At 33.3% G+C, this 13,270-nt stretch overlaps 1 protein-coding gene across 1 annotated transcript; it reads right to left on the reverse strand.

The window, feature by feature from the left end:
• Nucleotides 1-1,211: 1,211 nt before the first annotated feature.
• LOC113402216 (alpha-(1,3)-fucosyltransferase C-like) lies at nucleotides 1,212-13,048 on the reverse strand. The gene is made up of 2 exons (XM_026642405.2): nucleotides 11,993-13,048; nucleotides 1,212-1,887 (listed from the first exon to the last, which is right to left on the reverse strand). The coding sequence occupies exons 1-2, from the start codon at nucleotides 12,910-12,912 to the stop codon at nucleotides 1,614-1,616; spliced, it is 1,194 nt and encodes a 397-aa protein (XP_026498190.2). The 5' UTR covers nucleotides 12,913-13,048; the 3' UTR covers nucleotides 1,212-1,613.
• Between the last annotated feature and the right edge of the window lie 222 nt (nucleotides 13,049-13,270).

Consider the following 13,270-nt stretch of genomic DNA (forward strand, 5'->3'; position numbering starts at 1 on the left):
TCCAACATCTCTACGCAGAGCCAAAGGATCGAGCGGATCAGAAAGGGCTTGATCGTCGATAATTCGAGCTGCTCTACGTTGGATACGGTCAAATGGAAGGAGCTGGTACTGGGGAGCACCCGCCCAGAGGTGAGAGCAGTACTCCATGTGAGGCCGAATTTGCGCCTTGTATAGTCTTAGGCGATTGGCCGACGTGATATATTGTCTTGCCTTGCTGAGCACACCGAGGTTTTTTGATGCCAATTTGGCTTTGCCTTCCAATTGACCGTGGAACTGAACGAGACTCGAAATATCAACGCCAAGTATTCCGATACTAGCTGTGGCGGCTATCGGAATGTTCTCAAATCGTGGAGATACGACGAATGATGTTTTTTTGGCGGTTGAAATGGACTAGGTTTAGCCGGCCTCAGTTCGAGACTTTGTTTAACGAAGACTCGATTTCAGACACATGTTTGTTCCAGTTTTCTTCGACGTTTTCCCGAGAAATATTAGCACGGCCGTTGTATGAGGTGTCTATGGTACTGTCGTCTGCATAGCAGTGAATGTTCCTGATTTGTAACAAGTCATTGATATGCAGAAGAAACAGAGAGGGTGATAGAACACAGCCTTGTGGAACACCAGCATTGACGAATTTTTGGTCGGAGCATGCACCGTCGACAACGACCTTGATGCTCCGATCTGCCAAAAAGCTGGTAATCCAATTGCATAATTTCCCGGGAAGCCCATAGGAAGGAAGCTTCGAAAGAAGCGCTTTGTGCCACACGCGATCAAAGGCCTTCGCTATGTCCAGACTGGCTGCTAATGTCTCCCTCTTGCTCTCAACTGCTTCCGCCCATTTATGAGTAAGGTAAACTAGAAGATCACCGGCTGATCGACAGCGGTCACTAATCAGCTGATACTCCTCTAGATACCGCAGGAGCTGGCAGTTTACAATGGACTCCAATACTTTGGAGAACAAGGAGGTGAAGGAGCCTAGGACCTGACTTTTAAGGTATAAAGTTAATAATTAAGTTCATAGTTGTTTAGCTCTCCATTCCGATTACGCACAAAATACGATCGTTCGCAGCAACACCTTTCGGGTACATTAAAGTGGGGGATCTAGCCGTTTAAAAGGCATTCTTTGTCATACACACGTACAAGTTGAAGTGTTGTACTTATAAAAATAAAGATAAGGTGCTTTTTAAATGCATTTATCGTATAGTTAAAAAACATTAAATATATTTGCAACACAGCAAAAATATCATGGAAACAAAATGACAATTTGGAATATTATGTATCATTATTTATATGAAATTCTATATTCGATACGTCGTTATTGTTTTCGTTGAGATTATTTACTCAATAAACCGTCATCCCTCTCGTTTGGCATTATGTTTTAATCAAAGTGTAATAAATATCTCTCACTCATTGTTTATTAAAATTTAATAAAGATAATTATTCAATAATACTTTGTTACTTAAATTATTTATTTAAACTAATATTATTATCGTTACTTTTCAGAATTTCACGGACATATAGAACAGTCAGGTCAGATTTGAAACACATCCTTTTGGGGGTTTCATACCCCTTTCAGTACAGTTAATAATGTTTTAAATATATCACAAAAATTCAGTTCAATTTTTGCAATTATAGTCGTAACGAGCACCATTCCACCATTTTCTAAAATCTTTCCATACACTAATTTCGGATACCTTCGAGTCATCGTTCATCATCTCACATAGCTTGCAGATATCATCGTTGTCAGAAGTCTCTCTGTACACGTAATGATTTCTCCATCTAAAGTAATCGTGGTACATCGACTGGTTTCCAATTATTTCGCTCATCTGACGAGCCAGCTCCTTTGGGCCCAGCTGTCTACCGTCCAGATAGCTGCCCGGAGGGAGAAATCTGGAAAGAGTAAATCATCATTGTCATTAATCAATTAATAAGCATTTTATATGAATTAGACGAGAAAATAAAAGGTATGTCTTAAAAATTTATACAGAAAAAGTAAAATAAATTAATGATTATATGATACATATAGTATTTTGCCACTTTTCATCGAGGGTGAACAGATCGAGTAAAAAAGTTTTTTTTAATAAGAATCTCATCAATGCCACATATTAATTAAGAAATTACTAATATTCTATTTACTCCTCCTTTTAAGCTCATCACTTGTGTTAGGACGACAATAGCCCAAAGGGTCAGGATCGTTCCTGTAACTTGTTACATGGCTAGGTGGCCCAGATAGGTAGTCGCTAGGTAAACCATTGCGCTATTGACGCTTTAAGAATTAATCGGTAAATATAGTTTTTTACGCTAAAATAATTGACTATTTATTCTAATTTTCTCAAGGTGTTATTATAATAGGAGAGAAGAAAAATGTGCAGTGTGATATTTGTTAAATCAATATTCAAATAATCTTTCAATTACAATTTCAAGTAGGTTCATAAAATTACTGCATGGATGTTTTGCAGCCATGTGTAAGATCTCAGGCTGCATACAGAAGTTACAATAAAATGGTACAGATTATCTTTAAATTTTTAGGATAAGTGTCTCTCGTATAAATATAAAAAAAAAATTGCTGAAGTCTCACGTATTTCCAATTATTAATAATACTGATTGATCTTATTTGACCTCACGGAGACATATTTAAATAAATCAGATTTTAATTTATTCTAAGTGATTTGAATTTCAGTCTTCGTAAAGTTGATCATATTCATCAAAATCGCGTTAATCCTAAATGGATTTCTATTCGACAACGCAAACATTTCCGATATTGGTTATCCCGTCTATTTTCTATTCTCTTTGACACCCACTTTGTTGAATATTTAAATTCTAATTTTAGTTCGTCATCAACGTCGGCGGCCTTTAAAGAATTCTTTTCTGCTTTTAGTTCCTATGTATAGCTCTAGCTTATATTATCTTTGTTCGAACAATCAGATTTTGGACGAATTTCCTATAACTATATTATATTAGATATTGCCTGCAGCTTTGCTGGACTGGATGTTGAATATATTTCAACCAATTAGGGGTAGAATATGCAGAAACGCTTAAATCCGTATTTACTAATTTTTAATCACTATCTCGAAAATAAAGTTTCATGTTTTATAACTTAAAAAATGACTGACTTCCATACAAATCTTCAACCCTTACTTTACCCCCTTAGGGATAGAATTTCTAAAATTAATTCCTCAGTGCGTGTCTGCTCAATAAAACGATACTACTCAACAAATTACACGGCCCTAACTTTAAGGTTCGGTCAGGACATGTTATTTTATATATATATAGTATACTATAAAATTTTACTTTATAGTAGATCTTGGATTTTTTTGTAAGTTCGTTTATGAGTAGTTTATTTATTGAATTGTGTGTATCATTTATAATGATGTAGCCGGTTTTCACTTGTTCGCCAATTAGTTGGCCTTTCAACTAAACAATTTTTTTGGTGAACATATTTTTTAAACAAACCACATAAAAATGATTCTACCGCAACGATGTCATGTTGTCCTCGACCGCTTTTTTGTTGATAATTTTTTTGAAGAGCCAATTAAACATAACATCTTTTTAACAAAACTTGTAAGTTTCAAAAGTTCAGCACCCTTAGGCAGAAAAGATTTGTTATTTTGTTATTCACATGACATTTTTTTTTTCAAAATACTAAGGACAAGGCTATTAATTATCTGTTACATTACATCACGTACCCTTGATTGATTACTATTTCCGTTACGGAAACTAATTAATTATGCCATTAAAAAGAGAGATGTATAATAAGAGTGTATACGCAAATACAGTTACATTCAATATTTCGTCACTCCGTGTGAACGTCAATTCCACACAACCGGATTCAAACGCAGGACAAACGGCTTCACATGCTTTATGTATAGGTAGGCTATAGGTATAGGAAAATAAACACATCCGATTTCTACAATGCCAGTTGTTGTACAGCCATTAGACCAAAGAGTTTTTACTATCAATACTAATATTATAAAAGCGAAAGTAACTCTATCTGTTACCTCGTCAAGCTTAAACCGCTGAATCGATTGAGATTAATTTTGGTATGAGAAAGTTTGAGTCCCTGGGAAGGACACGGGTTACTTTTTTTAATTAACTCCTCGAAGGGGTAAAATCTTGGGTGACGGTTTGTGTGATATTGGTTGTGTTTTATAAATTTTGCATGGGTTAAGCCATAGGTTCAGCTGGTATTTAATAGTATATCTGTTGACATCTATCAATATATTTGACGGCGCATGGTGCGCCATCTTGTTTGTTCATACTGGTTGGAAAGGAGTGTTACTGGGAGTTGAACGGCGCTTTAGTGAAGCGTCGCGACGATGGTAGCGCGGCAGCCATCTTGGATCGACAGTTACATTCAAGATTTCCCGCGCACCACGTATGCGACGAATCGCTAATTTCCAAGTTATCTTTATTCTTTTGTAATAGATTCAGTGATTTATATGATTTATTAATGAATCGATATTGATGACTATTGTGAATTATCTGTGTAATTGATTTGTTTAATTAAAAAGTTACTGAATTTGTGGATCGTTCAAATATAAAATCGTTTGAATATACGTCCATTTATCTTCAATAATCCCGATATTGCCAATAAAATGTCTATATATTAGTATATATCGCTGCTATGAACTTGTTATTTGGTAAGTAGTCAGGTGAACTTATTTCTGTATAAATTTATTATGTAAAATATGTTTTTTAACTTAATTGTTACATATATAAAATTCATTATAATCAATCAAGAAATAATTGTAATTACATGATATTATTTTAAATATACATTGTTCACTTATAAATTGGTTTCTTTCCAAGTAAATACTCATAAGTATTATGTTTTTAGTTGTAGTCCAAACATTAAAGACAAAAAACAGGCTGAGAAATGCAAATGAATCGATAAGGCCTATTTTGGATATGTTGTAGAGAGCTTAGAAAAGCTTAACTTGAAATTGTCGACCTCAATTTCCTCTGTGCGTTTGCCGCCATCTTGAAGAAAAGGTTGAATTTCGTTTTTTGCGATAACTGGGCTGTGCGTCGTAATACGAGAATTATGATAAGATACATTTTTGTTACTTTTTAGTGAAATATAATAACATACATAATCAGCCTGTAAATTTCCCACTGCTGGGCTAAGGCCTCCTCTCCCGTTGAGGAGAAGGTATGGAGCATATTCCAACACGCTGCTCCAATGCGGGTTGGTGGAATACACATGTGGCAGAATTTCGTTGAAATTAGACACATGCAGGTTTCCTCACGATGTTTTCCTTCACCGCCGAGCACGAGATGAATTATAAACACAAATTAAGCACATGAAGATTCAGTGGTGCCTGCCTGGGTTTGAACCCGAAATCATCGGTTAAGATGCACGCGTTCTAACCACTGGGCCATCTCGGCTCATAAAAATGAAAAAGAGAAATATGTTGAAAAAATTATTGTATTTTATAAAAAAAAATCCGATACCTACAAAATCGTTTTTAACACATAAATTACACTTTTTGTATCATATTCAACTTTTTTTTATATTAATATTCTTCTACGTTTGGTTAGTCCTGGTTCTGATGCGAAAAGTAGCTAATAAGAATTATATACTTTTTCAATGCAAAGTGCAAAATAATGTTAAAGAGTTGAATGAAGTAAATGGAAATTCTAAGTAAAATTTAAAATGACGCCCCAGAAATTGGGTTGCGCGACATTTTACTCGTGGAAAGTCGCCTGAATAGACGAGATGGGATAGGGAGTACATAAGTAAATGAAAGAGAAAACTTCATTTACTTGTTGTTCAATCACGATAAAGTCTCGTATTATATATTTAATACTCTTGTATTTATTTATATATGTATATATGTATTATAGAGTACGATATCTAATAAATACAAATATCATCGTTTTTTGAATGTTATTCGTAAAGGATGTGTAGAGTTCAATATTGAAATTGGCAGCATATACACAAATAGCAATACATTTAAAAAATCTATTAAATAAAGAGGTTTTATTATATTCGTTCGTTGAATTTTCATGAACGATTTTATTTTTATCTATAATCTAGAAATGGTATAACCCTTTCTTGCTCCACTGAACGGATTTTGTTACGGTTTTTGTTAATATAAGAAGGTACATATGATTTGTTAACATTTTTCTTCTAAGTTACTCTAATAACGTCTTTTAAGCTGGAGAAGTTAATTGGGCAGACGCACTCAAATTTTTCAGAACTTTAAGTGCTCATTTAGTGCTAAACTGAAGATGCAGAATTAAATTTTACGCTCAAATTGACCGTCAAAGACTGAACTGTCAAACAGAAAAATAATTATTTTTGTTAAATAAATCAAAGTATAAACAATAATGAATTGAAGATTTACTTGTTCCTATTTTTGATTTTACAGTTATTAAATAACTCGTTTGATTCACAAAAAAACTTTCAAATTATGTAGTTTTAATTCGTCATTTTTTATCACCGATAAATATTGACAAGGAAAGAAGTGAGTCATCTTACTCAAACAGTGCGCCCTCAACTTCCCCGCCAAACTCAGTGTTATAACGTGAACTTTTCGATTGTTGAAACGTATACGTTACTACAATTGAACAAAACACACTTTAAGTGTGTTTTTTTACTATGCTGTTTTACAATGAGCCTAGATGATAACGAGATAAATCGATCGATACTTAATACACAAATCAACGCGATTCGCAGCCTCAAACATTGGATTTTGCAATATCAGTTTCGAAGACATGAAATGCGATCCTGTAATGGCATAAGCAAAAAAACGAACGGACTGGTCGAATCTTTTCCGTTTCTATTTCGAGATGTCGAATTGTTTGATTAATTTCCGGATTTTAATTTAACAATTCCATTTCAAATAGTCTGTGAACGTATCTTGGTAACGAATGAGTGAGTCGATTTGGTGAAAAAGACACATTCACTATTGTCAGTCAGCGAGCACATTTTATTAACATTAACTCCTAGTGGGTCTCCCGCGAAACTTCGCGTTTATTCAAAAGATTTTTTAAGAATTTCGAAACCTATGTCAGGTTTTGTTTTGATTTCATTTAATCGTAAACTACAAGTAACTCATCTATATTTTACGCCAAAACTATAAAACATAATTGAAATGAAATTTTTAATGTCAAATAGTATACATATCAGTTAGAATTGGACTTTGTGGATAACAATTTATAAGACGTCATGCTTTATGAAGAGGTTTTATTAGCAACTGCTATTATTCGTATCTGTTCGAAAACCTTTGCAACAAAGCTACGTCTTTTGGTATAAATTATTTTAAATTGTTCTAGTCGTTTATTCGGTTAGATGATACAAAAAAATAAGGATAAATAATTTTTGCTTGATTAGTAAATTGTTTAAATTTAATTCAATTAAATATTAATTTTAGAAATTAACAACATTAAGTGCTTAAATATATACAAATATGAATTAAAAATAGTTACTGTATAATCATCATCAGCTAACCGAAATAATTACCACAAAACAATAACGATAGGCTATTTGAAATAATATAAAATGCATTTTGAAAACCAGTCAGATAGTCTATTCAGATACGGTCAAGTAAGTTAATTAAATGTTGATCAGTTTTCAGAAACTGATGGTGAGTATGATGGATGTACTTGACTGATGATGTAGGTCTTACTAATAAACATTGTTTAGGGACAATAAAAATAAAATAATAATATTGATAAAAATAGTTTTATCTCTTTCGATCTTTATTCCAAAGAAGAGAGAGGCAGAGAGAGAAAGAGTATTGTTCAATTGATTATTCCCAAAGCAATATTTATATGTAAAGTCGTTTATGCTGTGTTATTTTCTTAATCTACATGTCGAATCGTTAAATTATGGATGGTTTACACTCCGGCTTCATTATAGAATTAAATCTGTCATGCGAGTTCTCATGTTTTCTTATATCGCCGAGATGAATTATAAAGACAAATTATTAAGCTCGTGCAAACTCAGAGCTGCTTTCCTGCATTTGAAACAATCTTCGTTGACGATACACGTGTTGTATGAGCGTGAATACACGATTGTGTTGGAAATACGCACACATGATACTAGTTAATAAAATAATAGAGAGCCGAGATGGCCCAGTGGTTAGAACGCGTGCATCTTAACCGATGATTTCGGGTTCAAACCCAGGCAGGCACCACTGAATTTACATGTGCTTAATTTGTTTATAATTCATCTCGCGCTCGGCGGTGAAGGAAAACATCGTGAGGAAACCTGCATGTGCCTAATTTCAACGAAATTCTGCCACATGTGTATTCCACCGACCCGCATTGGAGCAGCGTGTTGGAATATGCTCCATACCTTCTCCTCAACGGGAGAGGAGGCCTTAGCCCAGCAGTGGGAAATTTACAGGCGGATTATGTTTATTATGTGTATTATGTTAATGTGTATTAAGATAATTATTAATTTTTAGTGTAGCATTTTAAAATAAATTATTAAAATTGGTGTCTGAAAATCACGATAATTGGAATTCAGTACATATGCCATTGTATAGTACTAACTAGTATTTTTTTTAAACTGATTTTATGATTTAGAAAAAATCTACATTGTAATTTGAAAGTTTTACTTTTGTTTTTGTTAAGATATACCCACGGCCCATGTTCATTATAATCTCAAATAGGTACCGTTAACAGAATTGCAACTTAAGCACTAGGTAAATTGTTTTGTTTCGAATTTTAGTCGATTTTTTTAGAAAAAAATAACAAGCAATTTAGTTAGATTTATTAATAACAGTTTCGTAGGAAAAAAAATATGAAACAGAAAATCGTAATACAGCATATATTAAAATATATTCACAATTAGTTATTGAAGTTTAAAATCATATTACCTGCGTTTAAGAAGATGTTTTCCTACCATATTAACGTTCTTGCAAATATTTTTTAAAAAGGTATTATTTTGCTTGTAATGTTTGTTTATATAAGTATGAGAAGCACTTTCTCCTATTTCAATAATCAAATTTGACGCAACATATATAAGTAGATAAGACTGAAAATCAGATTTTAAATTTCAATAGCGCGTTTTATTTATTGTAATCTATACCATAACATTTTATGGAATATATATGATTTCTTTGCATACAGACAGAAATAAAAATCTCCAAACTTAAATAAAATAAGACACACCAAGGGTACGGACAATATATCTTAGGAAAATACAAATGTAGCAGCAAATAATTAAAAAAAATATACATATATTTATACATATGTATGTTGGTATTTTCAATATCGTTTGACTGTTTGTCATTCAAATTAGCAAATACTCGTATTTTTTCACGAAGAAAGTTTATACTATCTACTTTGTTGTTATTTTCCGCAAGATGGCGCTGCAGCACCCATATCGTAGTTATAACAATTGATAAATACGATTTTTGTAATAAGTATTTTTAAAAGCATTGATAAGAGGTCGGGCATATGGGGCACCTGCTGGTTACCACTCCTATAAAACTTGGCGTAGAATAAAATATTAACCTTTTCTCACATCACCAATGTACCGCCAACCTTGGGGGTTAAGATATTATGTCCCTTGTGATTGAAGGTACACAGCCTTACTCACTTTTCAAACCGGAACACAACAATACGAAGTATGGCTGTTTGGCGGAAGAATATATGACAACCGTAAAGCTCTATCAAACTACTGCTGCTACCAAGTAAAATATTGGCTCTAAATATAAATTTAAATGTTTTTTTACAATAAAAAAGACGGTTAAAGTTATTTTGCAAAGGGAGTTTCTGTTTCCATTTAAAAGTTTAACGGAATAATGTTTTAATTAAAAAGTTTTTTATCAGAGCAGCAGACCTACAACATAAAACAGTTTAGTGTACAAGAGTTTTTTTTAAACTTTGAACAATTTTTTTTAATTTGTTTGAAGTAGCTAGACATATTGCCAAAGACCGTCCTGGTGGTAAGTATCACTTGACACTGTAAAAATAATTTACCATTCCTTGTACTGCTAACGCGGCACCAATCTCGGGAACCAAAATATGATGTCCCTTGTTATAGTTACGCTGGCTCACTCATCCTTCAAGCTCAAGTTTAACTAACATGACTGTATATTTAATGTTGAAAAAGAGTAACTACTGAGTTTCTTGCCGGTTCTTCTCGGTAGAATCAACATTCCGAACCGGTGGTAGCTTCACTTAGTATAGTTTATTAAATGACGATTCAAAAGCCTACTTGAATAAAGTATATTTTGATTGATTGATTTGAGTGAAAATACATAAATATTATTGTCTATCGCTTAAATATACCAATTACAAAACTTAACAACCAAGTAATCGATATGTACTAAATTATTGACTTAAATGTAACTTATCACTCGTATCTTGTAAATATGTAAGTATTTCCGTCTGTCTATGTCTGCCATTTTGATATCTTAAAATATATTAGAAAAAATATACAAAGGAACCCTCGATGGGAATAGTGAACCTTCATTTCCCCAACAGCAGGTGAAGCAGTATACCTGACAGTAATATGGAGCTTGCTACTATACCGTAAGTCTGCCGATCACTGGCTCTTAGACTAAGTTCTCTGTACAATAAAAAAACAAAATGTGAAAATAATTGTTATTTTTTTATAATTGTTAATATTATATTTACATATTCATATTATAAGAGTAAGACTGGATATATTTATCGCTGATTACAAACGCCTCATTCGTTCCTGTTTCTTTATTCTTAAAAAAATAGTTAAACGATAATGTCATTAATTAAACTGCAATGTCTAGTCAATACAAAGTCAATGTTGTTTATATAAATTTCTCCTCTTTCTTTGAGCTACATCTACGATAAGGGACCGATACCCACTAATACTAAATTATACTACGTCATAGCTTGGATACGATAGGATTCTTGGCAATTCCAATCGACAAATGAAGAAAGATGAACAAATTTTAGATTTACGTATTCCATGCCGTTGCTAATAGCTCAGCTATATTGTAGGTACACTATTAACAGTTCATGATTAATATAACTTTATTTAAAAACACTTTAATATATCCACTTTAATTTTACAATCAAAGTTTCGATAAAAGCTTCGTTATTTTTTTCGTAAAACCATAATGAATATCATAGATTATTCCAGTTCTCGACCAATGATATCGCTTCAGTTCGATATCAAATGTTGTTTATTTGGTTTTGTCCTCTTGTGGTTGGAGCGTGTTATAGATTTCATAATTGCTACCATAATTGTGCAAATGCAATTAATACTATGATGAAGTATTCTTTGTTTTTCATTAAATCTATATGTTTTGGACGTCCGAAAGCTGGATAAAAACAGAGGTGTGTCAAGAGAGACTCGGTTTGAATTAAGTTGCCATAGCTATTTATTATGTATTAAATAACAAATAAAATTAAGTAATTAGCAACGTTTGAGAATAATTTAATGACAGGAAATTAAATTGTTAAAGATAAACCAAGGAAGAGAGGGTCGCCAGTAGGTAGAAGGAGCATAACGCTTTGTAATTACGTGGCGTTAGCCAGCTCACTCTACTGCTAGCCACATAAAAGACCTCGTTTAAAAAAAACCACATTTTTCAACTCAATAGTTGCATAACAGAACACACACATGTGTTGTTCGTGATTTTTGTGTATATGACCATTATTTATATTGAGTCACTAAGACGTGCCTGTTTATACCACCAGACAGCGTCACAATTGATGTTTTAGGTTTATATTTTTAATTGCCATTCGTTGTTATTTTTGTTGTTATGTTATTATATAGATACTAGCTGAACTTCTCTTCTTATGATGTCTTTACCTTCAAACTATCTCCGTACCAAATTTCATCGAATTCTATTTAGCGCTTTAAGGGTGTAAAGGTAACAGATAGAAGTTACTTTCGCGTTAATAATATTACTGTAAATATATTTTATTACTCAAACTAATATGATCTTAAGAGCACCACTTGAATAGCGTGTTATCTTAAGCAAAGTGATAACCAAGAAATAAAAAATAATAAACTTATGACTTCATTAAATAAGTATAAAAATATTACCTGGAATAATTAGCAGCACCGTAAACGACAGGAATTGCAGAATATTGTAAAGCAGTCAAAAGCTTTTCCGTCACATAGTCCTCCGATAAAGAATTTTCCAACGAAAAATAAAAATAATAATCATTTTCGATCATTTCGAAACACAAGTTCTTATTCGATCGAGGACATTGGAACTGACCGCATGAACCAAACACATCGACAGTCCATCCGTATGATTTTAATTCCTCTTGAACTTCCTTAACGAAAAACTCTCTTCTACTTTTAGTGGAACAATGCGAAACGAACCACGCAGCAGCCTTCGATTTACTCGACAATTTCACTTTGAAATCTTCACTGATCGGCTCCATATCTTTCTTCCATTTCATATCGATAGCTGGACCGACCACGTTGCCGTTCAAATCGTAAATTGTTATGTATCCCCAACGAAAGTCGGAATCGAGCTTGTATGTCCATGTCCAGTTAAAAAAACCGTCAAGGTTTTCATCGCATGCTGGGAAATTATCCGGCGATTCCATTGCACCGAAAATATATTTCTGTTTCGGCGTTCGATCCTGCGGCATTTGAAACGGCCAGAGATGAATCACGTCCCGGCCATTGAACGCGATCGCGTCGAAATCCGAAAGGTTCAAGAAGTGCCAGCTGTTATCTGTCACAAAGCAATTCGTAAACTTACACTTGTTCCTCACAAACGCGGTATTCCCTTCGCCCATGAAGTCGAACGGCGCGCTGAATCTCCTCGTCCATTGCAGAATGTATTTCATGTCTTTATGACTCAGGTACGGAATGTTCTTTCTCTCTGATCGTAATGTATAGAGCTTCGAATTGTAAATGTAAAATAACATCATAATATAGATTAAGATGACTAAAATTATTATTCGAGAGAAATTCTTGGATATAAAGCGCCATATTGATTGTAACATGTCTTTTTCGTGATATCTAACCTACTACTAGTCGATACTAGTCGATACTCCCCCGAGTCCGAACTGATAAGCACTACTCGAAATACTGATAATCTGTCAGTATCTATGTCGTGCGTCCTATAATCATGACTAAGTTTGTTTAGATTTTTTTTAGTGGATTTTAATAACACACTTAACGACTGTATTTTTAAAAAAAGAACGCACTTCACATATTTAAACGTTGATAAAAAAAACATGTTAATCTTAATAACATTTTCAGTCCGGATTCTGGTAGTGTTAAGTAAAATGTTTTAAAACATCGTCAAATTTTGCGCAATATATTTACAAATTACGAGTATATTTACAAACTTGCTCTTTA

This window comes from Vanessa tameamea, chromosome 14, assembly GCF_037043105.1.
Source record: "Vanessa tameamea isolate UH-Manoa-2023 chromosome 14, ilVanTame1 primary haplotype, whole genome shotgun sequence".
In the NCBI taxonomy this organism is placed as follows: domain Eukaryota; kingdom Metazoa; phylum Arthropoda; class Insecta; order Lepidoptera; family Nymphalidae; genus Vanessa; species Vanessa tameamea.

Coding starts and splice junctions, on each gene's coding strand:
- LOC113402216 (XM_026642405.2), bottom strand. CDS start 12,912: ATGTTACAATCAATATGGCGCTTTATATCCAAGAATTTCTCTCGAATA. Junction 1,888..11,992: donor GGTGCTGCTAATTATTCCAG/GTAATATTTTTA, acceptor TACTCTTTCCAG/ATTTCTCCCTCCGGGCAGCT.